At 40.6% G+C, this 24,509-nt stretch overlaps 1 protein-coding gene across 5 annotated transcripts in view; it reads left to right on the top strand.

Moving 5' to 3' along the window:
• LOC135468326 (probable JmjC domain-containing histone demethylation protein 2C) overlaps window positions 1-24,047 on the top strand; it is a 91,909-nt gene extending 67,862 nt beyond the window's left edge. For 4 of the 5 annotated variants that reach the window (XM_064746513.1, XM_064746516.1, XM_064746517.1 and 1 more), the window contains 18 exons: window positions 804-2,580; window positions 9,612-9,843; window positions 10,981-11,148; window positions 11,269-13,755; window positions 13,985-14,164; window positions 14,426-14,693; window positions 14,805-15,095; window positions 15,216-15,332; window positions 15,587-15,742; window positions 16,196-16,300; window positions 16,898-17,004; window positions 17,270-18,113; window positions 18,412-18,633; window positions 18,834-18,959; window positions 20,154-20,293; window positions 21,066-21,242; window positions 21,536-21,670; window positions 22,077-24,047. In XM_064746513.1, coding sequence (XP_064602583.1) covers window positions 804-2,580; window positions 9,612-9,843; window positions 10,981-11,148; window positions 11,269-13,755; window positions 13,985-14,164; window positions 14,426-14,693; window positions 14,805-15,095; window positions 15,216-15,332; window positions 15,587-15,742; window positions 16,196-16,300; window positions 16,898-17,004; window positions 17,270-18,113; window positions 18,412-18,633; window positions 18,834-18,959; window positions 20,154-20,293; window positions 21,066-21,242; window positions 21,536-21,670; window positions 22,077-22,157 — 7,613 coding nt within the window. In that variant the 3' untranslated portion in view covers window positions 22,158-24,047. The remainder of the gene's footprint in view (window positions 1-803; window positions 2,581-9,611; window positions 9,844-10,980; window positions 11,149-11,268; window positions 13,756-13,984; window positions 14,165-14,425; window positions 14,694-14,804; window positions 15,096-15,215; window positions 15,333-15,586; window positions 15,743-16,195; window positions 16,301-16,897; window positions 17,005-17,269; window positions 18,114-18,411; window positions 18,634-18,833; window positions 18,960-20,153; window positions 20,294-21,065; window positions 21,243-21,535; window positions 21,671-22,076) is intronic. The other variant, XM_064746514.1, reaches the window with a different exon arrangement.
• The last annotated feature ends 462 nt before the right edge of the window (window positions 24,048-24,509 follow it).

Here is a 24,509-nt window from a genome sequence, read left to right as displayed (position 1 = left end):
TTAGGCAGATTGGCCGGGAAAGACGTGCTTTTCATTTACTTCCCACCTATATTACCTGTTGGTGGAGTAGCATGGCAAGGAGAAATTTAATTTAGGAACATATGCACTGATGCCAGGTGTGAATTATCCAGTTGAGATTCAATGTATGGCAAGCATGAGTGTTAGGCTGTGGACTTATGAGTGACAGTTAAACTTCTCTGGCTGAACCAGGTACAGTGGTTACGACCAAAAGACAAAGAATGGTTGATGATCAGTATGACAACCCTCATGTGAACAGCGGGGAAACATCTTATTGTCTCACAAGCTTCAGCAACCTTCATATAGCAAATATCAGTTAGGATGGATCAGACAGTGCTCACTATGCATAGGGTTAGGATTAACATGACCGAGTAATTAAGGGAGGTACATGTATAGTATTGAGGCTATGGTAAACACATTCAGGCTTGTGTAGTCTTCATACCAGGATAGAGTGATTCAGTGTGTTTGTGTGTAGGGGCAGGCAGTGATAACTGTGCTATACTGGGACCTAGCTTATCTTGGCTGGTGCTGGGTCAGCCTACAGCTGCCTGTTTTCCTGAACCACAGCAGATATCTGGGCTGACCCCAGCAGCGACCTTGCTTCTTCAGAAGTTAACCACACCATGTAATTGTCCTGATCAATTTTTGTCATAATTTACTGTTTTTCAGGTCTTAAAATCTTTCAGAGAGAAAATTGATATTGATTTATGCCATTGAATGTTATTTAAAGATTTTTTAGAGAAGATGTTGACATTTTTTTTCACATCTTATAATCTTTTTACCAGAAAAAGTGCCAGAGTCAGCGCAAGCGAAAAGCGTAGCAAAGAAGGAACGGAAACGGAAGCCCAAAGAAGACTCTGAAGCAGATTCAGAACCTCCATCAGAGATCACTGTTAAGAAAAATAAACTTAGTGACAAAAGGACTTCAGCCAAACCTGTGCTTCAAGAAAGTGTTAAAGAGAGACCTAAGCCACCCAAGGCTAGAAGTGAAAATTTCCCGGAATGCAGAACAAGAGATTCCTCGTTGAGAAAACAGCAAAAAGATTTATCACGGAAAAATAGGACTAGTGGTGAAGCTAATGTTTTGCCTGTGGACAAAAATCCATGTGCAAGTCCTAAGGAAGAACCTAGAGTTCCACCCATAGAATCACCAGTTTCTCCTTTGGAATCCAAGCCAACAGAAATCTCTGGTAAGACAAAATCTCAAGCTCTTGAAGGAGCAGCTAGTAAAAGTATTAAAAATATCAAGGGTAATCTATGTGTAGACTCTGAAACAAAGAGAAAAGTTTCTGGTGTGAGTGGCAGTTCTGGCAGACGGACACCAGTACATGCTGTTGCCAAGCCAAAACCAACTTCAGCCTCGCCTGTACAAAGTGAGAAAAAAGTACCCTCATCTTCACCGCCTGATAGGCCAGCGATAACAGAGAATGTGAAAAAGGAGTTAGTGAAAAAAGATGTGAGTGAATCGAGCTCTGTGGAGAGTGAAGACATGCACTATAAGAAGCTCCATCTTCTAGCACGGGAGAGCTCTAAAGAGAAACCTCCACAGTCATCGCTTAGTGCAAACATAGACTTGACCAGGTCAGTGACAGATCAACTGTCTAAACTCGCTAAATCTGAGGTGCAGCAGCAGAGTACAACATCTACTGTGAACTCCACTGACACAGATACAAGAACATCTAGAACTGCCACAGGTTTGGTCTCAGAACCTCATAGAAACCATAATAGAAGTGCTGATTACCTGCGAGAAGGCCCAGGTAGGCCAGGTGAGACAAGACCCTGTGCCCCCCAGGCTCATGTAGTGACTAGTATGCCCAATGCCTCCAGCACTCAGGCACTAGAGGAAAGGCCTGCTTCAAGTTCTTCTTCACAAGAGAGACCTGTCTCTAGACACAGCGATGAAAAAAGACCTGGTTCTCAGTTTGATGATCTCAGGGTTGTGAAAAACAGCCCAGCCTCCAGTCCATTAATCATTGATCGGAACGAGCCGGTCAATCCGTACAGAGATCCTGAATTGATGAGAAAAAACCCTGTACATAGCATGTTGGGGGTACCTAAGCCCATTGGGTCTTCCTCCTACCCGAATGTGCACACTCCCATTCCAGGCCCGCCAGGAACCTTGCCAGTTTCTACCACGCTGCCTAACCACCCATTATCCAGGACATTGCTGCCACTGCAATACTCCCCTCAACTGCCTGCATTGGGTCTGCCCCATCTGTCCCTACCTCGTGCTGCGGCTGTGGCACAGTTAGACCCTATAGCCGCCAGAGAAATTAGCAGTTTAGCTCAACAGCAACAGCAGCTTGCCCTCCAGTACCAAAGCCAGCATTTACTACAAATTCCATCCTACCCGGCTACTTTACCTGGGAACTTGACAAACACACAACTGGAACTGTTATGGCAGCAGCAACACCCCACAGTCCCTGTGCCACCACCATGGATGCTATCCAAATACCAGGATGATCTCATCAGAGGCACTCTCATACGAGAACGGGAGATCTCTGAAGAAAGAGATCGGGAAAGGCGCATAGAAAGGGATAGGAGAGAGCGAGAAATAGAACGGTAAGTGTCTAGTTGTAAGCCTGTTTATGGGTGTATTGCTTGTATGTATAGAAAAAAGAAGTGTGAAAGCTAACATCTAGACTGGGGAATGTCACAGCTGCTGGGCTTAAATAAATGTCTGCTCAAGGTTAAAGGGGGATGTTGTGAAAATGTAATAGGAATCTCTGCGCGTTTAACCTGTGTACATGTACTGAAAATTTGCCTTGCCCATGCAAAGACAAAAAGCAGCACACATATCTGTTTTTGGTGGTCTGTTTGCTTTATGTGAAGAGTGTGAGCATGGACTTAGCTGTACAGGACTGGGAGATAGCAAGGTAGCTATATGTTTATGCAGGGATCAATACAATGTCTGACTGCTGGCTGGCTCTGACCTCCGCCATTATTAGGATATCATGTTGTAGAGCTATTGCTATATGGTCTGGGGCTAGGGTTTACCTTGGTCACACCACACTTGCCTCGTTCTTTTCAGATTCAATGTAGGTCATATAGAGGTAGCTGGCCATTTTTTTTTTGTAAGGGAAAGAATTCAGGTGTGTAATGGTCTAAACTGGCAGCTGTTGAGATGAATTATTGATTAAAGGGTTGCCTGTCCCCCTCCAAGGCCTATAATGGTAGCCTCCTGCATAATAAGCTTGTTCATGCTGTATGTAGGCACAGCCTTTTAAAAGTATATCAACTGGTAGAAATTCCAGGTTTCTGTATGATAAACAGTGTAGGTACATGTAAAACTATATGTCGATGTGTTTACAGTGAGCCCACATGAACATTTAATCATCATGCTGATTCACTAAATGGATATGTATTCAGCATACAGGTTTCTGCAGCAAACTAAAGTCCATTTGCCATTGCCAAGTATTTCCTGTGTAGGTTGGCCGAACAGGGAAGGTTTATTCTGGACACATTGTTTCCATTGGGATAAAGGTGTGATCAATAGTTCATCACAAAAGACCCAGCAATTTGCAACAGTGAGACCACTCAGGCAGAAATAAGTACATGCCTCAGCTACAGGCCCTGGCTAACTTAATCAGCAGACAGCTTCATACTGCTACCCTTGTCATGATTGTAGCAGTGTTCTGGCCTGGGTTAGGCTCCTTGTTACAGGATTTAGAAAGGTCAAGGTCAAATTTGATCCTGTCTACAATTCTCATTTGCATACTATTTATGGGCTTATGGGTGTGTTGTGCACACATGTGACTGGTTGAAGTGTATGTTATTTATGTACATAAAGGATGTGTATTTGACAGTGCCTACCAGTGCCTAAAGCATAGCTGGATTTAATTGTCTCACTAGCCACAGGATCATGTCAAAAACTTTTTTGTGGTGCTGATAACCATCACTGGTGTATACATTTAACTGGATATTATCTAGACTATATGATTGCCCATCTTGGTTTATAATACATTTAAATGGGTCCAGTTTATGTGCATACATGTGTATACATTGACACACATGTCTATACATTTACATGTAAACGTTTATATTACATGTACACCAGAAAGCCAGGTTGTGCAAGTAATACATATCATACATGTATATATCTACTGTATGTTTGTCCAGTGTTTAAAGTAATAAAGATTAGTTTGTGGTTTGCCAACTGAAGTGAGAGGGAAAGTTTCGTCCTGTAGATTACATGGCAGCTACAGAAAGTATCCCATTGTTTGTCCCAGATATGCTTTGTAGAACTATGTACATGTATCTGTTTTTATTGTGTGTTTAGTTAAGTTGTATTTTCACTAAGTGTAAATTTGTAGTTATTGTTTGCTGATAAAATATACATGTACATGTAATTCTATCATGGTAAATACATGTGCTGCCACTATAGTGAAGGGATCAGTATCCTGTTAGTGAAGCAGTTTATCCTCTTAGGCACTGAGTGAGTTCTGTGTGAATTTATTTTAGGCAAACTGAATGCATGTTGGACTTATCCACAAGCCTTTTTCTAATTTTAGCTGGCATTGTACTTGTGTAGTCCTATCATTTGGGTCCAGGTTTGGCATTATCCTGCTTTGTTTCACCCTTTGTCTTTGATGATACCATTATTGTTAATCACTGTTTACAGGTGTATGTGTAGCTATGGTGTACATGTAACTTATGTGCTCATTCTACAGGTGTGTCCGAAACATCTGCCAGGCTTGATAATAAATGTAGTATAAATGTAATATGGAGAACATGTGTGCACACGATGGGTATAAAATCTATTTACTGCTGTACCATGCTCAATTAAGTCCGGTGCTATTAGTTGTAACCAGGTCTATTGTGTGGACTGTATAATTACTTGTACCTATACACAGCAGCTCTGTGAAAGTTGTTAATGCTTAACATACATGTATATGTGATACAGAGATCAGTTAGAAATACATGTACATGTATCATATAGGCATGCATATATATATATATATATATATATATATATATATATATATATATGCACGTACATGTACATATATTATTATTGTTTCATTTTTTACCATACAAGTGTAAGAGATTTAGGGAAACATGCATACATGAACTAAATTGTAAATTGTGAAATTTTGAATTTGTCACAATTTGCATGTACAGGTAAGAAGTACATGTACATGTGCATGCATACTCTGGCTGTTCTACATTAACATTTACATCTGTATTTCTTTGTAAATGAATCATGTATGGGGATAGTAATCTTTAGAGCAAGAATTATGAACTTTACTCAGCCAGAATTTATGGAGACAAGCAGCTGCCCTTTTACATATAAATGTACATGGTTGCTTATTAAAAGGCAAATAGAGCTTGACAAGGGCAGCTGTTCTACAGCAGTTTACTGTATTACATGTACTCTGTGCTACATGTTGTGAAATGACAGCAAACCAGGCAGAATGGATTTTCATACTGAACCATCCATTTCACATCAGCTGCCTAAATATGTAGAATACACCTAGGTTGTATGTTGTTTAAAATAATGGTGAAAGGGTTATTGGTGTGATTTCTTAGCCTTTGTTTTCCAGAGGTATGTAATTTCGGAAGATAAATTTTACACCAGTGCAGTCCAGAATGAAATAAGTATACAATATTTTGTAAACAGGTGAAGGTAGTTATTAACTTTTGGATAGATCTGATGTTAACTTCCACGGCACATTACATTTTGAACCTATGCCAAGTACTATATCCTGTTGTAGACTTGTTAACAGACTAAGAAATGGGACTGGAAGGGGGAGGGGGGTAGTATAGCACCACATAAACCAGTAGCTTATATATGTCAGCCCAAGCCTGCCTGACTGGCTTCCTGTATTTGAATAGAAACCAGGATAAATACTACAAAGGCCTACACTCATTTCACACTGTCTCAGCCCCACTTTTTTGTTCTGAAAGAACACAAAGAGCTGGAACCTTGGCCCTCTGCTGGGGCTGTTGCTTGGTGGGGCTGACAATACAGTACTCAGTAGGGGGTGCTGGAAGAGATCATTGTGGAGATAGAGGGGGTAGTGGAATCATGTGGCTTGGCCTGTTTGGTATAACATCACAGTTGGTGTAGTCAATAATGTGTGACCTGTCTGCAGCTGTAGAAGTTGTGTATACAGCTTTTCCTGTGTGGTTTTCCTTGTGGTTTACAGAAGGCATGTGTCTGTATAGGGCATTACAAGGTTAATATATACCAGGACACTCCTAGGATTCACTCTGATATCTCTTAACTACATGTATTTAGGACAGACTTCTTATCAGCTTTTCCAGCTGCCTGTTTACACCCTGTAAGTGGTTGTGCTGACTTGCATGTTATCCATCCAGTTCTGTCTGCTACATAAGGTAGGGACAGGCCAGTTTTGCACTGAAGGTCTACATACATTATGTACAGTCAGTAACATGCAAGGTCCTTGCTAACGCATTGCCCAGCACATTGCCCAGCACATTGCCCACTTTCTTCTCTAGCATGACCCATTTGCTCCCCCCCCACACACATACACAGGAGCCTATGGTGAATATGTACATTATGTGTCAGATGGTGAATGTCACATGACATACATGTACTTTGACTTTCAGTTACCATTATTATAGCTCTCTGTATGGACCAGACTTAGACTCACTTCTATCAACACATCTCTGTGATGTGTACCTCGATTTTATGGGTTAATAAACAGTTCTAGTCTAGTAAAACTAATACATGCTCATTCATGTATTTATTGAATAATTTTCATCACATTCTTTTTAGTAATTCATTTTAAATTACATATACTTGTTACATGTTGCTCTTGGGATTGTAACTTTTTTTGTTGTAATTTGTAAAATGTAAATATCAGCTAATCGACATGCTTTAATTTTCCACATAAAACTCTGTCAGTGCTGTATATATAAATTACATGTACAGATACATTTGAATATTGAATAACATTCATATGTGTGAATGGTTTCAGTATGGTACATGAACAAAGTATCCCTATACTGTAGATGACAAACTCAAATAATCTCAGCAAAAGCTAATTTAAACATTTACTTCTTGAGGATGGCCCAATGCCCCAATCCGATGAATAACTAAAACATAACTACATGAACATATGAAGAACAGAACCATGTCAGTTGAAAGCTACATTTATACATGCAGTGTACCGAGATTCTTCATTTGTGATTAATGGTTCTGGAAAACACACAATTTATTATATTTGTACCTGTGTATATTGTCCTCTAGTGCGAAATGTCCATGTACGTATGTATATGATTAAGATACAAAAATTTGTGTACTCACAAGTACATATACATGTGTATATTATCCTCTAGTGCGAAATGTCTGTGTACACATGTATATGATTAAGATGCAAAGATTTGTGTACTCACAAGTACATGTACATGTGTATATTATCCTCTAGTGCGAAATGTCTGTGTACACATGTATATGATTAAGATGCAAAGATTTGTGTACTCACAAGTACATGTACATGTGTATATTATCCTCTAGTGCTAAATGTCCATGTACGTATGTATATGATTAAGATACAAAAATTTGTGTACTCACAAGTACATGTACATGTGTATATTATCCTCTAGTGCGAAATGTCCATGTACATATGTATATGATTAAGATACAAAGATTTGTGTACTCACAAGTACATGTACATGTGTATATTATCGTCTAGTGCGAAATGTCTGTGTACACATGTATATGATTAAGATGCAAAGATTTGTGTACTCACAAGTACAAGTACATGTGTATATTATCGTCTAGTGCGAAATGTCTGTGTACACATGTATATGATTAAGATGCAAAGATTTGTGTACTCACAAGTACATGTACATGTGTATATTATCGTCTAGTGCTAAATGTCCATGTACGTATGTATATGATTAAGATACAAAAATTTGTGTACTCACAAGTACATGTACATGTGTATATTATCGTCTAGTGCGAAATGTCCATGTACATATGTATATGATTAAGATACAAAAATTTGTGTACTCACAAGTACATGTACATGTGTATATTATCCTCTAGTGCGAAATGTCTGTGTACACATGTATATGATTAAGATGCAAAGATTTGTGTACTCACAAGTACATGTACATGTGTATATTATCCTCTAGTGCGAAATGTCCATGTACGTATGTATATGATTAAGATACAAAAATTTGTGTACTCACAAGTACAAGTACATGTGTATATTATCGTCTAGTGCGAAATGTCTGTGTACACATGTATATGATTAAGATGCAAAGATTTGTGTACTCACAAGTACAAGTACATGTGTATATTATCGTCTAGTGCGAAATGTCTGTGTACACATGTATATGATTAAGATGCAAAGATTTGTGTACTCACAAGTACATGTGTATATTATCGTCTAGTGCGAAATGTCTGTGTATACATGTATATGATTAAGATGCAAATATTTGTGTACTCACAAGTACAAGTACATGTGTATATTATCGTCTAGTGCGAAATGTCTGTGTACACATGTATATGATTAAGATGCAAAGATTTGTGTATTCACAAGTACATGTACATGTGTATATTATCGTCTAGTGCGAAATATCTGTGTACACATGTATATGATTAAGATACAAAGATTTGTGTACTCACAAGTACATGTACATGTGTATATTATCCTCTAGTGCGAAATGTCTGTGTACACATGTATATGATTAAGATACAAAGATTCGTGTACTCACAAGTACATGTACATGTGTATATTATCCTCTAGTGCGAAATGTCTGTGTACACATGTATATGATTAAGATGCAAAGATTTGTGTACTCACAAGTACATGTACATGTGTATATTATCCTCTAGTGCGAAATGTCTGTGTACACATGTATATGATTAAGATACAAAGATTTGTGTACTCACAAGTACAAGTACATGTGTATATTATCCTCTAGTGCGAAATGTCTGTGTACACATGTATATGATTAAGATGCAAAGATTTGTGTATTCACAAGTACAAGTACATGTGTATATTATCCACTAGTGCGAAATGTCTGTGTACACATGTATATGATTAAGATGCAAAGATTTGTGTATTCACAAGTACAAGTACATGTGTATATTATCGTCTAGTGCGAAATGTCTGTGTACACATGTATATGATTAAGATACAAAGATTTGTGTACTCACAAGTACATGTACATGTGTATATTATCGTCTAGTGCGAAATGTCTGTGTACACATGTATATGATTAAGATACAAAGATTTGTGTACTCACAAGTACATGTACCTGTGTATATTGTCCTATAGTGCGAAATGTCCCTGTGTATATGTATATGATTAAGACGAAAGTTAACAAATGCTTTTGGTCTTTTCTGCTAAGATCTAAATTCTTTCCTGAACTGTTTGGAATACATTCAGTGACCTACATTGCATGAAGCCTTTGTGAATTTGAAAAGATTTTTGGGGTTATTTATCTCTTCTGAATTTTATCTGTGGGAAATTTAGTATACTGCATAGGTATTTATTTCAAATCAGGATGAATAGTACCATTTACCATGTTAGAATCTTTGAGAATTCATAGCTGATTTTAAAAGAATAACCGTTTTCATAGACCTTTACTCCAATAATGATTATTGTTCACAGTGAAAGATTAGAAAGGGAGAAAGCAGAACGTGAACGAGCAGATAGAGAAAGGGCAGAAAGGGAAAGGGCGGAGAAAGAACGACAGGACCGTGAGCGTGAGAAGCAGGAAAGGTGCAGACAGGAGAGAGAACGAGAGCAGCGGCAGGAGCAGAGGATCCTCACTGAGTCAGTAGAGGCTGCAGTGGCTGTCAATCAACATTTCACTGAGTCCTTGCGACTGGCCAAGCAAAAGGTGAGCAAGCGTGAACTGTACATTGTTTTCAACAGTAATAGCTCTGCACGAGAGGTTTCAATTAGCCAGCCTCGTTTGGGGTGTATTTTGAGGCACAGTGATAATCCTTAATAAAAACTGATGCTGTGTGAACATACCGTACCTTGCTGTATTGAGGCCTTTTTGCTTGCATAAACTTACGCATAAGAATTAAAATTATGAACGGAACCAGTTGAAGATTTCAAGCCGGCTGACCTACATGTTGTTATAGTATTACACCAGATTTACCTGAAGTTCATTGGTGTCTGCATGTAAAAGTAGTCCTTGTTGAAAAACAGGTTTTTTGGGTTCTGCAATTTTCTAGGTTGATTCTCATGGGAAAATAAGCAGAATAAGCTTTATTTATTAAAAAAGGTCGTAAACCAGTTGAATAACCTACAGACATACACAGGAATTTCAAATATCTATTATCAGAAGTCCATTACCTAGAGGTAAGCAACTTCCCTTTAGTTAATCTCCACGGCATTTTACACTCTTCAATCTTTAACACATTATCTGACGTATCTGCACAGTCATGTTTTTTTTTCTCTCTGTTGCACAGCAAATGTTGGAAGAATGGCTGATGCATGGTGGGAAAAATGTGCAGAACGCTTTTGTGTTGAAATAAACTTTAAAAACAGAAAATTTTGTAAAAGGACAACATTGTCTTTGATAGTAATTGTTTTAGAGTTGCTTGGAAATATAAACATAGTTAATGGGCTCTTAACTGCATACCAACAATGATCAGCGAAATTGTAGTTTTTAAATGAGGAGTTTCAGGTTCAAGGTGTGGCCAGTTCTTGTAGGAGCCGTTTACATTAGATTTCCCATGATTCAGTTCACAATTTCCACCCAAGAGGTTGGTATATTTCTCCAGCAGGTGGCATGAGCTTCTACAGATGATGTAACATATGTACTATGCCATGTAGACTAGCTATATGGAAGTTGCATACTTCTAGATAATGAACTTCTGCTGTTATGTCTTACTGTAAGGCATGTTATCTGAACATATAATTAAGAAGCAAGAAGTCATGATCCAGTGTTAACTCTCTGAAAATGAAACAAGAATCCAGAAGTTGTTGGTTCCTGTGACAGATCTGAGACTTGATTTCCTTGTAGGCTGCAGCAACTGGTGTTTGGCCGTCAATAACCTTGGGAACAGGGAAAGGTGTTAGTGAAGTACCCTCAGCCCATAGCCAACCCCCACCAGCCCACTCCGGCCAGTCTTTTGACTTGAAATCTGGGGACCACAAAGACAGAAAAATAATGGAGGAGAGAGTAAAACAGGTAAACAGGTCTGTCAGTCATGTACCAATGGTCTTGCTTGTACCAGAACTGCCGCCAGTTAGTTTTTGTAAATGTTTATTGCTTTTGACTTATGTTTGTTCATGTTTCTGTTCTTACTAGGCCAGTGAACGAGAGTCAAGAGAAAAGGAGTACCGTCATCATTCATACTCCCCACATGATCAGGGCTCATATTCACCACAGGAGAGAACGGCATTTTCCCCACATGCTCCCAGAGTGAAATTCATGGACAAACATCAAGAACTGATATTGAGACAAACAGAAGAGAAGCGCTTATTAGCATTAGAGCAGGAGAAACTTCTAAGGCATCAGCGGTATATTCATGAAACTCAACAGAAAGCACTGATCACAGAAGATAAATACCAGCCCCAGAAGCCACCAGAGGCCCATTCCAAGAGCACAGTGACTACGACAAGTAATCAGGATAGTAAAAGTGCGCACTTGTATGCACCTTATCCATATTCCTACAGAAACAATATGTATGTGTCTCCAACTTCTACAACCAGCACCTCGTCTGCTTCTAACCCACAAAGTGTGAAGCCAGAGCCAAATTTTAATCTTTATGGATATCAACCATTCCAACACTCCTACATCCCTAGTGATAAACTGCACTTACATGGACTTCGGGTTGCAGAAAGGGAAGGGAGTTCAAGTGTTAAAGATGAGCGAAATCGTTCAGCTTATGACCAACATGCTCAAGGTAGTGATGGCCGTTCTACAACACCGTTGAATGCCAGTAAGAAGGGTAACAAAAGTTCTCCTCCCCCTTTAATAAAGGACCCAGGGAAGGTGCACAGTACGGTGATAGTGGACAACCGGTCAAGAGAGGGAGGCAAGTCAGGGAGCCCTCACTCCTCTCACTATCACCAAAGTTCCCCAGTGATTTCAGGATCCTCTCGTCCACCAACGGCACCAGGAGCCCTTCCTGATCGGCAGCCTGACAGGCCCTCCTCATCCTCATCTACCCACTCTAGTCCATCGTCGTCTACCCTAGCACATCATCTTCAGTCACATCCAATGATCTCTCCCGTGTCAGGGATGCCGTCACATGCATCTGCCTTTAGGGCTGCCGAAAAGTCAGCTTCATCCCGTGCCCAAAGTCCTCTCCATGTTGCCAGTCCACAGCAGCTCTCGGCAGCGGTGATTAGACCATTGGAATATCCAAAGGCCATGCAAAGTCATTCACAGATAGTTGGATCATCAGCAGCTGGAACAATTACGTCCAATCCTAACCATGTACCTGTTGTGGCATCCCCCCCAGCTCATCCTTCAGTATCCGTGTCCACATCCTCATCACACCCAGCTTATACATATTCCCTAATACAGCAAGGACTTGTGCCAAACCCCATCTACAGTCAAAGTGTTGCTGTCAATGCAACAAAAGTAAGTGACTCACAGGCTCAGAATGCAGTTGACAAAAGTCCAACTGGGCACAGCTTCAGTGGCATGGGAGCAGGTGCTGTGGGTAGCAGCAAGCGCAAGTCTGGTAAGGAAGGTTCAAACAGGAAGAAGCACAGAGTTGGCAGTGAGTTTACAGAAGGTCTTTCTCATTCCCATTCAGTCACCTCACAGAGTTCTTCACTGTACAGCCCAAACCCGCACAAAGTCACCGGGGGAAACGTTCATGTCAGTCCACCACACCACCCCGGATCTTCACCCATCACTTCAGGGACGTCCGTGCTCACAACCTCAAACACAAACTCTACAACATCAACGACAGTAGCTTCAACCACCTCGCCCACATGTATCACCAAACCTTCCTGTTACATGGACAGTTTTCGTTCCTTTGTGGAAAACACTGTGCAGATTGCATTTTTCCAGGATCAGGAGAACAGTAAAAATAAAGCAAAGCTCAAAGCTAAAGTTGCTCATGAGGGTCAGCAGGAAGCTGGAGCTTCACAAAAGCAACAATCTCGCCAACAGATTCATCATACTTTACAACAACAGCTCCAGGCCAATCCTAAGGGGAGTTTGCAACCATCTGCTCATCAGCAGTCCAAGTCACAGATCCTTCCACATCAGCATGTTCACAAGCAATTTGCCCCATCCCATGGTGTACAGCAGCCATCATATCAAAAATATTCATCACAACCACAGAGCTACCCTTTGACCAGTGACCCCAAACCAGTGTCTTGCCCATCACCAGTAAACCTAGTAAACACCAATTCTAACTCGTGTTCTTCTATTATGGATACCATCAATAGGGTGGCTAATGGAGGGATTGACACAGACAGTGACACTTTGAGTGCCCCAAGTCCTCCACCTCAGTCCCGGACTACCTCACCTCACAAGTCAGGCAACCATACCAAGCTGAAGAAAGCCTGGCTCCAAAGGCATTCTGATGAGGACAAGAAAGAGGTGAAGCTAGAGCCCTCTTCTTCCCCATCGTCATCCCCCTCAGCCTCCACAGAGGACAGCAAACCAGAAATGGTGAAGCAGTGTTTTGTGAACTGTTCCTACATTTCTCCAAAAAAGGAGGGTGGCAGAGTGACACCCATCACATCTCTGCAGCTGCCTAATGGAAGTGTTTCAGAAGGTGGCCGTGAAGATGAGGAATCCACCAGTTCTGCCTCAGAAACGGAATGCCAGGTAAGTCAGACATGCACTAGTGTGCTTGATTTGTACCTCAAACTAACATTGGGAATTTGTTGTCTCTCTTGTGTGGTATTTATTAAAGCATGAAATGGGCACAGGCATCTGAATGCTATTGCTGGATGTATGATTTATATACCCTTATTTGCTAGAGGTGTGACAGGTATGTATGTATGACATAACAAGGAATACACCGGAGGAGTTGACATTTGTTTTCTATTTTTAGCAGGGTATGGAGGGTAATCCACTTAAGAGAGCAAAAAACAGGAGACGAAAAAGGAACAACAGTGCAAAAAAGTCCAAGATTGAAAATGCTGAGGGTGGGACTGCAGGCAGCAAGAAAAAAATAGTCCAAGTGAAGAAAGAACAGAGTGAGGATGGCAGCAAGGAGAGGCATAAAGCTAAGGTTAGACATCACTAGATGATGAAGCTATTCCTGGATCTTTCTCACTAACTGCTTTGTTTAATCTGCTTCACACTTGGGAGTTTGGTTGTCCACTTGTTTCTCTGCTCCTTACCACTGACTTTCATGTGCACAGTCCAGCTCAACCCTTTGTCCTTCTGTACTACCCTGCTACCTTATTCTTGGATCTTGGAATCTCCAGATTCACACTGCTTCTCATCCATGTAAGATTTTCAACTGATCCTGATTTTCATCTCACTGCAGTCAAGGGAAGCAGAAGATTATGCCATGGAGAACCATGAAGATGAGAAACCACGGGATCAGCTTCAAGAGTCCACCAAGAAAATTCTTCAGGAACATTTGAAGGAGATGGCTAAGATTAGCAGCTCTTCAAAGGATCCAGAGGCAATGGGGGCTTGTAAATCTGAAAATATGGAGACTGATAAATTAAGTGACAGCAGTGAAAAGAGAGAAAAGAAGAGGAAAAGGAAGAACAAAGAAATTCCGCATGAAGATTTAGACAAAAGCATAGGTAAGCGAATTGTCTTATATTATTGAAAGTCATTAACTGACACAAAAGAAAGAAAACTGTTTAACAGCTGTCTACCATTTGCTATTAGTGTTTGGTGTTTTGTGATTTCAGAAAATTTCAATCGACCTCTTGTAAAGTCCTCAGTGACTATTCTGAAGAAGACCTGTGAGCCTTTTCTACAAGATGGCTCCTGCAGTGAGGTCACCCCCAAGCTTATGAAGTGCCGAGAATGCAAAATGACACCTTCTCAACGCAGCAAGAAACTACCCAACATCTTCTGTCGCTTTTACGCCTTCAGAAGACTGCGTTACAGCCCTAAAGGCTACTTGGCTATTGCTGGCTTCTCAGAACTGGCAGATGCTGAACCAGATGACATCAGACCATGGATTCCCAAAGTACCAGGTAAATTAATTATCAAACATTCTTAAAAAAATGCCGTCATTCTATATTGAAGTCTTCTTGGTGGTTAGCATTAACCTGCTAAAATTCTGTTGGACTTTTTTTTTTTTTTCTGTTTCTCAGTGATGGAGCCTCTTCTGGATATTGAGACTGCCAAATATATAATTGCAAAGGTTGGAGATAAGTTCTGTGAGCTGGTTGAGCAGGAAAAGGAAGCGCGAGCCTGGGCTGGAGATGAGCGTAAGTAGATACAACATTGTAGCTTTATGACGTGTCAAATTTGGAATTTGAATATTGACCTGACTTTGGAATGCGCCAAGAAGGCACGGAGAATGTTGCAAAGCATTGCAATGGGTAAGTTGGATGTTTTCAAAAAGAGTTCTTTTAAAGGCATTCCTTGGCTTTGTCCAGTAAGGCATGGTAAAATATACAAATTTACATAAAGTATGATATTTTGACATATATAATGTGACATCTATGCTTTATGTTTTCAGCCAAAATCACTTGGAAACGAGCTGTAACTGGGGTACGTGAAATGTGCGATGCCTGCGACACAACATTGTTTAACATCCACTGGGTCTGCCAGAAGTGTGGCTTTGTTGTCTGCCTGGACTGCTTCAAGGTTCGCATGCAGAAGGACACTGATGAAGGTAGGCCTATTGTCTCAACTTCTCACTGACGGATGTGGTGTGCTGCATTTTGTTCATGAATTGTGTATTTAGCATGCCTTTTCCTAAAAGCATGTATGTTATGCTGTGTTTGGGTTGACCTTGAATTCCTTCTAAAACAAATTTAATGATAACTTCATGGTATTATTTTGGGAACATTTTAGCTATCTTATGAAGAAGAGGTTTGACCCTAGATATCACCCATGATTGAATGAACTTGCTTTCGTGTATTTCAGTTAACTTCAGAAGGGGATTGCCTTTGCCATTGCTGCTGTTGCAGGATTTTATGTATGAATGCCCTTGGGGTATATCGCTGAATGTGTGCTAATGAACATTTAGACACATGTTTTATGATGTCTTAAGTGTAACTGGATATTGGTTCACGATGAAGATGTACATATCCCTCTGGTAGCAATTTGTGTTCTGTTTTCACAGAGGCTGCCTTCATGGATGCCAAGCACAACTGGTTGAGATGTAGTGCTAACCGACAGCCCCATGAACCAGAGAAGCTCATGCTGACCCAGATAATACCCTGTAGTGGTAAGTTCTGTCCAGACACTATCATATATCTCCATCAACAAGTTTGATGAAGAAGCCTCAGGTGGGTTGTCATTGTAGCCTGAAAAGGAGTTGTCGACTGATGATTTCAGGTATGAAGTAGCGTTGTCAAAAGATGTGTCTGCAAGTGGAGTTGAATAAAACTTGGAACGTTTCCGAGTTTATGTGTCAGTAGTGTTTTAGATATTTTTTTGGTGTGGAGTTTATATGGCTGGATCCAGTAAGCTGTCAAACATTCGTCTGTGTGCTTAAGATACCACTCCTTGTGAAGTTGGGAGACCAGTGGTCCTTAGTGGGAAAATCTCTCTCCTTTTTTGGTTGCCCACGATGGAGTGTTCTCACCACTGTCCGTGTGTATGACTATAGAGTCAACATAACATACAGATTAACCATTAACCATTTCAATGTTTTTTTCATAATCCCATGCAAACCATGATGCAGTTTTGGATTATTTCAAGAAGACTTTTAGTAACTCATCTGGCAATAGAAACTTTTTTATTTTGAATGTTTGTACCTGGCACAGTATTTGTTTCCAACTATGATTCCAGCTCATCCTTTATGGCCTCTTTGTTGTTTCAGCACTGTGGGAACTGGGAGAGTTGATACATGACATCAGAGTCAAGTGGAACATCTCCTCAGATTGTCCATGTGGAAGAAGTAAGGACCATAAACCCAAGAATGGACTGGTGAGTTCTGTCAGATCATGTATCTGTAGTAATAGTCCAGCACTACAAAGCTCTTTGTAGTGCCTGTTACAAAAATGGTTTTTGAGTTCTGTCAGATCATGAATCTGTGGTTGTACGGCTCGTAGTGATAGATACTTTTGATGGAATGGAAGAACCATCTTTTGCGTAACAATTTGTGTACCATAGGTCAAATTAGCCTCTTGTAAACTAGCCGCTTGGGATTTAAGCTCTTTGCTATTGGTTTAATGTTGAATTCATCTTGTAGGTTTCTGGCTCTGAGAAGAAATGTCTGATGAATGGTTTGGGGGAGAACCGTCCTGGAAAACGTTCCAAGAAGTCTGCTGATCCGTATTTGGAGGGTTTCAACACGAACAACGCTGCTCTAAATGGGAATGTGAAATCCTCTGTACCCTCACTCACTAGCTATAACCCAGACACCCCTTCTCCACTGAACCTCCTAGCGGATGTCGCCTCTATGGACATTGAGAACAACAAGAGGCTTGGGGATGGAGATACCAAGCAGTTCACACCCATAACCGATGGCAGTGCCGATGACAAGAAGAACCCTGCGGGTTGCTCTACTTTGAGGGAACTTCTCACAAAAAATGCAGGCAAGATGAAAACTGGTGGAGATAACAAAAAGAAGTCCAAGGTTTTCACCAGTACGCTTGATGATATTATTCAGTCTGTTGTTGAAAAGAGCTTGCCAAAGGATAGTGGTGAAAACACAACATTGAAATTGACAAATTATATTCCAAAGTTGAGACCGTGCATTGTAAGCCATGCCCCAATCCCTGTCCAGAACTTGACAGAAACGAGTGTGAAGTACCCTGATGTGCCCCACTCCTGGTTATGTGATGGCCGCCTTCTGCGTCTGCATGATCCCCAGCACAAAGGCAACTTCAAGATTTTCCAGGAGCAGTGGAAGAGAGGTCAACCTGTGTTGGTGTCTGGTGTAGACAAATTGATCAACAAGAAGCTCTGGAGACCAGAAGCATTTTCCAAGGAATTTGGTCCACTGGAGAATGACTTGGTGAACACACGAACTGGACTTGTTCTTGTTGGCCATAAAATGAGAGATTTCTGGGATGGATTTGAATATCTTGGAAGTAAGTATCAGTTGGACATAAAAACATGATATATGCATGAAGGTATATGTTGAACATACCACCACAATCTTTTTGTGAACTGCAATGAACAAATAACATGTAGTCAAAACTACAGCACAACAAGTTCTTTTGGTGTTCTCATTAGAGTGGGTGTCTTGTGAAATGTCTTAATAGCTTGTTATATCAGATCCTCATTATTTTCAGAGTAAATTCCTTTAGCAACATTATGCTCATGTAAGTTTTTGGAAGATATAATTATGTTTTGACTAAACACTGAGGTTCCCATTTTGCTGTGCAGAACGGGTCAAAGACAATCGTGGTGAGCCATCGTTGTTGAAGCTGAAGGACTGGCCACCTGGGGATGACTTTAGCGAATTGTTGCCTTCTCGCTTTGAGGACTTGATGCGGGTTCTTCCGTTACCTGAATACACCCACAGAAATGGTCGACTAAACCTGGCTGCTCGTCTACCAGACTTCCTGGTGAAGCCGGACCTGGGACCCAAGATGTACAATGCTTATGGTACGTGTCTGTCAACTTAAGTTTGTAAACACAATATAATTCATAATATAGCCATCACAAAAGGCTAGTTATGCTTATTAAATCCATTGATGTTAATGAAGTTTGGCTTGAGGTTGAGTACTATAGAGCTGACTGCTTCATGTAGACTTGATGTACAATACTTGTGTGTAGAGTTACCAGCATGGATGTGTTGTTTACAGGATCTGCCAGCCACCCCACAGAGGGCACTACCAATCTCCATCTGGATGTGTCAGATGCGGTCAACTGTATGATGTATGTGGGGATCCCAGGGGATGGGCCTGGTGGCAGAGTGGTTCATGAAGCAGGTAGGTCACCGACCAACCAACACTGACAATCCATGTATACAGAAGATGTCATAGTGTACAGATTAGCACACCAGACACCAGCATTGTCAGTCAGTTCAGTGGCCATGGTTACACTGGCCAACTCAGTAACACCATCATGCAATGCAGATGCTTACCAGATTAACTGTGTTTATATCCTCAAATTCAGCTGGTCATGAGACACTCACATTTACAGTAGAGTGTGTGTAATATTTAGACAGGAAGAAGGGATTTGTAGAACATCAGTCACATAGCTATATGTAGGTTAGCCACATCAAAGGTTTGCCATGATGCTGACAGTATTGTAAGATCCCAGCAGAGATTAAGATTAAAAAAGTAAATAGGACAAACTGGGCCTGGGTATCCTCAGCAATCATAAATAATGCTGGCCGTTATGGACCTCATCTGCAGTCATGTCAGGCTGTGTGGTATTTACTGTACTAATTAAAACCGTGACTCGGTTGATTGTTTCTGGTCTATATCCTCCAGACAAACGTTTTTATCAAGCTTGCCCGCAGGACATAGCCCAGCTTGTTCTCCCTCTTTAATGACTCATTTCTGTCAAAGACGGGTGTTTTTTTTTCCTTCATTACCACAACATGTTCATCTATGCAAGGCTGGGATTGGAGATGATAGCATAGCCTCAGGCACAGCCGTTATACCTGTTCAGTGTTCATGAGCCCATATCCTCAGCTGACATATTCAGTTAGCCTGAGGCATTGAGGCTTGTTGTTCCACTATCTGTTATGATGAAAGTTTCTACACTGGTAGCTAAGGCTGACAAGGCACCTGTGGCATTTATTATCACACAGTAGGTTTATAGGTCTTCATTATGTGCACAGCACGCACTTTGAGGGGTCATAACCATGTGTTCATACAACTGCTATTGCATCCCTCATCTCATTGTCAGGAAAAAAATTTTTTTTTTTTTGTTTCCTTGAAGTTTAGTAGGTGCATGCTTAAATGACCAGCTGACTAGAGTAGCTGTATTTGCACTCAAGTAGCATTATTAGTAACAAGCTCACAGAGAATTCTTTTAGGCTTTGTATTCCAGTTACACAAAGGTCATTGCCAATACTCTTGGCTTTTTCTTCACCAAGTGTTCAATAGTTGTCATAGTAACCCAGAAATGTGATGAAAAATCAATAGGTTTTGTTGCCCTGTATGTTTTTATAGCTGCGCTGAAATCCATCGATGATGCTGGCTGTGATGAGATCACTAAGAGACGGGTGCGGGAAGTAAATGAGGTCCCAGGAGCTTTGTGGCATATTTTTGATGCTAGAGACGCTGACAAGATGAGAGACTTTCTCAACAAGGTAGGAGACAATTGAGTTCTACATCAACTCATTCTGCATTTCATCAGAGCACTTGTACATTCTTGTGCCTTAATGTTGTGGATGTCCTAGGGTACAAATGTCAAAGTTCACTTCATAAATCATTCCCCATTTGTATACTTGTTATTTGATCTGTTGACCTAAACTAACAGAGAAATCAAGCCCAGGTGAGCTTTATACCCAAGTAACAAGTAAATAAGCAGCAGAGTAAGGTAACTTTCTAAGAAAAAGGTCAGGGTCAGGTGTTTGTATTAGATTTCCATGAGAATGTCTACCATGCTGTCCATACTATAAAGCTAGGCCACAATATCACATCATTCCAGCCCAAGACCTTGACTGCTTGTAGTGAGAGCCAAGTGATTGTTTTAGAGTTGAGTGACACAGGTAGGAGAAAAGTGAAGCAGTATATGAGCAGTGTTGCCTGAGTGTCCTTCACCTAATTAGCATGGGTTGGGGCATCCGTGGCTCAGTCGGTTAGCGCGCTAGCGCAGCATATTGACCCAGGAGTCTCTCACCAATGCGGTCGCTGTGAGTTCAAGTGCAGCTCATGCTGGCTTCCTCGCCGGCCATACATGGGAAGGTCTGTCAGCAATCTGCGGATGATCGTGGGTTTCCCCCGGACTCTGCCCGGTTTCCTCCCACCATAATGCTGACCGCCGTCGTATAAGTGAAATATTCTTGAGTACGGCATAAAACACCAATCAAATAAATAAATAAATAAATAAATAAAATTAGCATGGGTTACTTATTACAGGTGGGGAAGGAGACAGGTGAAAAGATTGAGCCCCATCATGACCCTATCCACGACCAGAGCTGGTACCTAGACGAGACGCTGCGCAAAAGGTTGTACAAGGAGTACGGGGTGGAGGGTTACACTATCATACAGTGTATGGGCGATGCAGTATTCATCCCTGCAGGGGCACCTCATCAGGTAACTTAGCCTTCTGTCAACTTCCACAGTTAGAACTGCTTACCATTCAGTTGTACATGTATTTCTTAGCATGACAAACTGCATAGCTTGTTCTCGTCAAAGTATGGTTAAAATATTGCCGATTTTTGGCATTGAATCTCATCCATTCATTCACTGTAGACAGTGTCACATGTGTGTCTGTGAAGTTGCTTCACTGGCTTGATGGTGCATTTGAAGTATCAAAGGGGATCATGACACAGGTGCTACACACAGTTAAGCCCTTTTCTGATCGTGGACATTTTTGTATCTTGTAGGTGAGAAACTTGCACAGCTGTATCAAGGTGGCAGAGGACTTTGTATCCCCAGAGCATCTTAATCATTGCTTCCGTCTGACCCAGGAGTTCCGTCACCTGTCTGACACACACTCCAACCATGAGGACAAATTACAGGTGAGTGCTGTTGACTAACACAGTTTACAAAATTGGTCCAGTACACCACTCTGCTATGTTTAATTTACCATGGTTACCTAATAAATTGGATGAAGTTCATCCTGATGGAAGTCAGAAGTGAACATTGACAAACATGAAGGAATACTAATAGTATTGTTAATTGTTGTATGCAGTTATGCAGATTTTCCTTGAGTTGATAGATTTTCAGACGGTTGGTTTAGTATCTTCTCTGGGAATTTCACCTGAAATTCTGAAAATAAGCAAGTTCTTAGGACGGAAGTACTTAGATTTCAGATTTGACAGGAGTTTTCATTTCTGTGCCTGTGTACTGGTCAAGTGGTGTTCAACTCTGTTTTCATTTGAGGATATGATGACTACCAGTAACACCAAAAATTGTTCATTGCAGGTGAAAAATATCATCTACCATGCTGTGAAAGATGCTTTGGCTATTCTAAATTACTACGATTCTGAGGATGAAGATAACTGATGGAAGATAATACTAAGGGCTGGTTGTGTGTGACAAACTGAGAGATAGCCAGACCACTTGCAGCCACAAGGGGAGGGTCTAACAGCTCAGTGTATAACTCCAGATTTAGTCCTCACTGTGCTGAAGGACAGATATTATTATTTACTGGACAAGACAAATGGCAGCCGATTTATGACTTTCCCATGGAATTTTCAGTGCTGCAGTTACGTGGTGAAGTCCATGTACACTTGCTGTGTACAAACGAGAGATTTGCTGCAAACAACTGTCCAGAAACTGATGGGACAACTACTGTCATAATGTTACATGTACAAGAGCTACAGGCCTGCTGTCAACGCAGGGCAGGCGAGGGCAACCAGGCCAGCACACCAAGAAGAGAACATTTCCATTTTAAACACTTCATTGACATAATGTACAATTGTGGTGATTCTTTTTTTTTTAAATCTCTATCAAGAATTTGAACTAGAACATATATGTGAAAGTGTTGTTGTTGTTGTTATGATATAATTCAGTGCTGATCGTGTTACTGAAGTGGATGAGAAACTGGTGGAGAACGTCTGAACTTTGATGCAGCCAGAGCAGTTACTGGTATGGTGTAGTATTTGGGTCATGTGATCGGTCATGTGATACTGTGTACGGTTTGTGACACATTACGTAACACTGCCCTTTTTTTTTTCTCTCTTGTGACTTACACAGAATGTGACACAAGGGATGTGGTCCCCTGTGAAGAAGACTTGGTACAAAAACAGACTAATTGTAGTATTGCAAACATAGTGACAGCAAGAATAGTGCATACAGATTACTACAGTTAACAGTGTGTTAAGCTACTAGATTTTGCTGGTGATAATTTGTTACTTGGTGGTTAAGCTGTGAATACTGGACTGGGAGCTCATATTCATGGCAGAGTAGGCCTTTGCAGGAATATGACAAGTTGTATGATACTTATGTCAAAGAAGATAAAATATATAAATCTCTATATATATTATATGAATATATATGTAAAGTTATGCCCATATGTGATCAGATATTTGACTACAGAGTATAGCAGAAGGCTCTGGCTTGGTTTGTCCATGTGAAACTCATATCAGCCCCTCTGATGGGGCACCTGTTACTCCCTGCGCAGGAGCAGCAGAACATCAGCATAGAGAACCTGTTTTGTGTCCATAACAGCAGTAAGTAGCAAGCAATCGGTGAATCGGGGGCCAGTCATTATTCACATTGCCCATTAATCTCCCCCCCCCCTCTCCCCAGTCAGTGAAGCATTCATTGCTGTCATCATGAACGATCATTAGCCTTGTTTTATTTGTTGTCATCACATCCACAGGCAGCCTGGCTGTGTTAATTATTATACCAATAGAAAAGGGCCATTTTTTCTGTTAAGGTTTCATTGGTAAATGCGAAGAGTGCTTTTGGTGCTTGTAAGCAGCACAAATTGCTTTGTTCTTTTTTTTTTTTTCTTTTTATTGTTCATAATAAGACTTGATTAGGAATTATTTGTATATGTAAATTAAGAGATAAATTGATTTTGTTATCTTGTTCGAATTTGCTATTCCTGCATTTTTGATGCATGTTTCATCTCCCTTTTCCTTCAAGCCCAGAAAGGCATTATCTATTGTTTGTTTGGAGAGTCCAGATTGTCTGTATCTTTGGTGATTAATCCATGCCACAATACAGATACATTGTTTCCTCATTAAATCATTTTATCCCTAGCGCCTCATGTACATACAGTGTAGGAATATTTTTGTACCAGACATTTCAGTGTCGAGTCTGACTTGTATAGATATGTAATATTATTTGATTGGGCAAACCACAGGTGTTTACGCAGACAGGCTACGTCTAGAACTTATAGATTTGTCCTATCGTTCTTAATAAAAAAAATTATTTGCCTTATTGGAGGAATTTGAATCCGATTGTTTTGTTTTCATTGACTAGGGATATATAATGCACAGGCTATTTAGCCCTATGGTCTTCATGCGAGTAGTTTGTTGGGAGATAAAGCATGATTGACAGAGTGATACTCATAAATATTACTTACACCTTCACTAAATCCTGTTCCCTGTGGTAACCTATTGCTGATAAGTCAGTGGTACTAGGTAATAACAAATTATTTGTTTAAGTGATGAAACCTGTACAAGATCTTGACAGGATTCCCGGCAGAAGTGCCAAAAACAAGCAGAACTATTTAAGCAAGTGTATGAGAAGCCTCCATTGGCGGACGGTTCATACTCTGTCAAACTGATTCTGAATTTAGATGGCCATATTTTCTCTAACTCGAGACTAAGATAACATTTATGTTACAAACCTAAAAGGTAGCAGTCTACGGTGTGAACAGGGGACCATCTTCGTTAGCCATTT

The sequence above is a fragment of the Liolophura sinensis genome, chromosome 6 (genome assembly GCF_032854445.1).
Source record: "Liolophura sinensis isolate JHLJ2023 chromosome 6, CUHK_Ljap_v2, whole genome shotgun sequence".
Lineage (NCBI taxonomy): Eukaryota > Metazoa > Mollusca > Polyplacophora > Chitonida > Chitonidae > Liolophura > Liolophura sinensis.
Note: the sequence above shows the minus strand (reverse complement) of the source record. Positions and strands in the feature narration are given on the sequence as shown.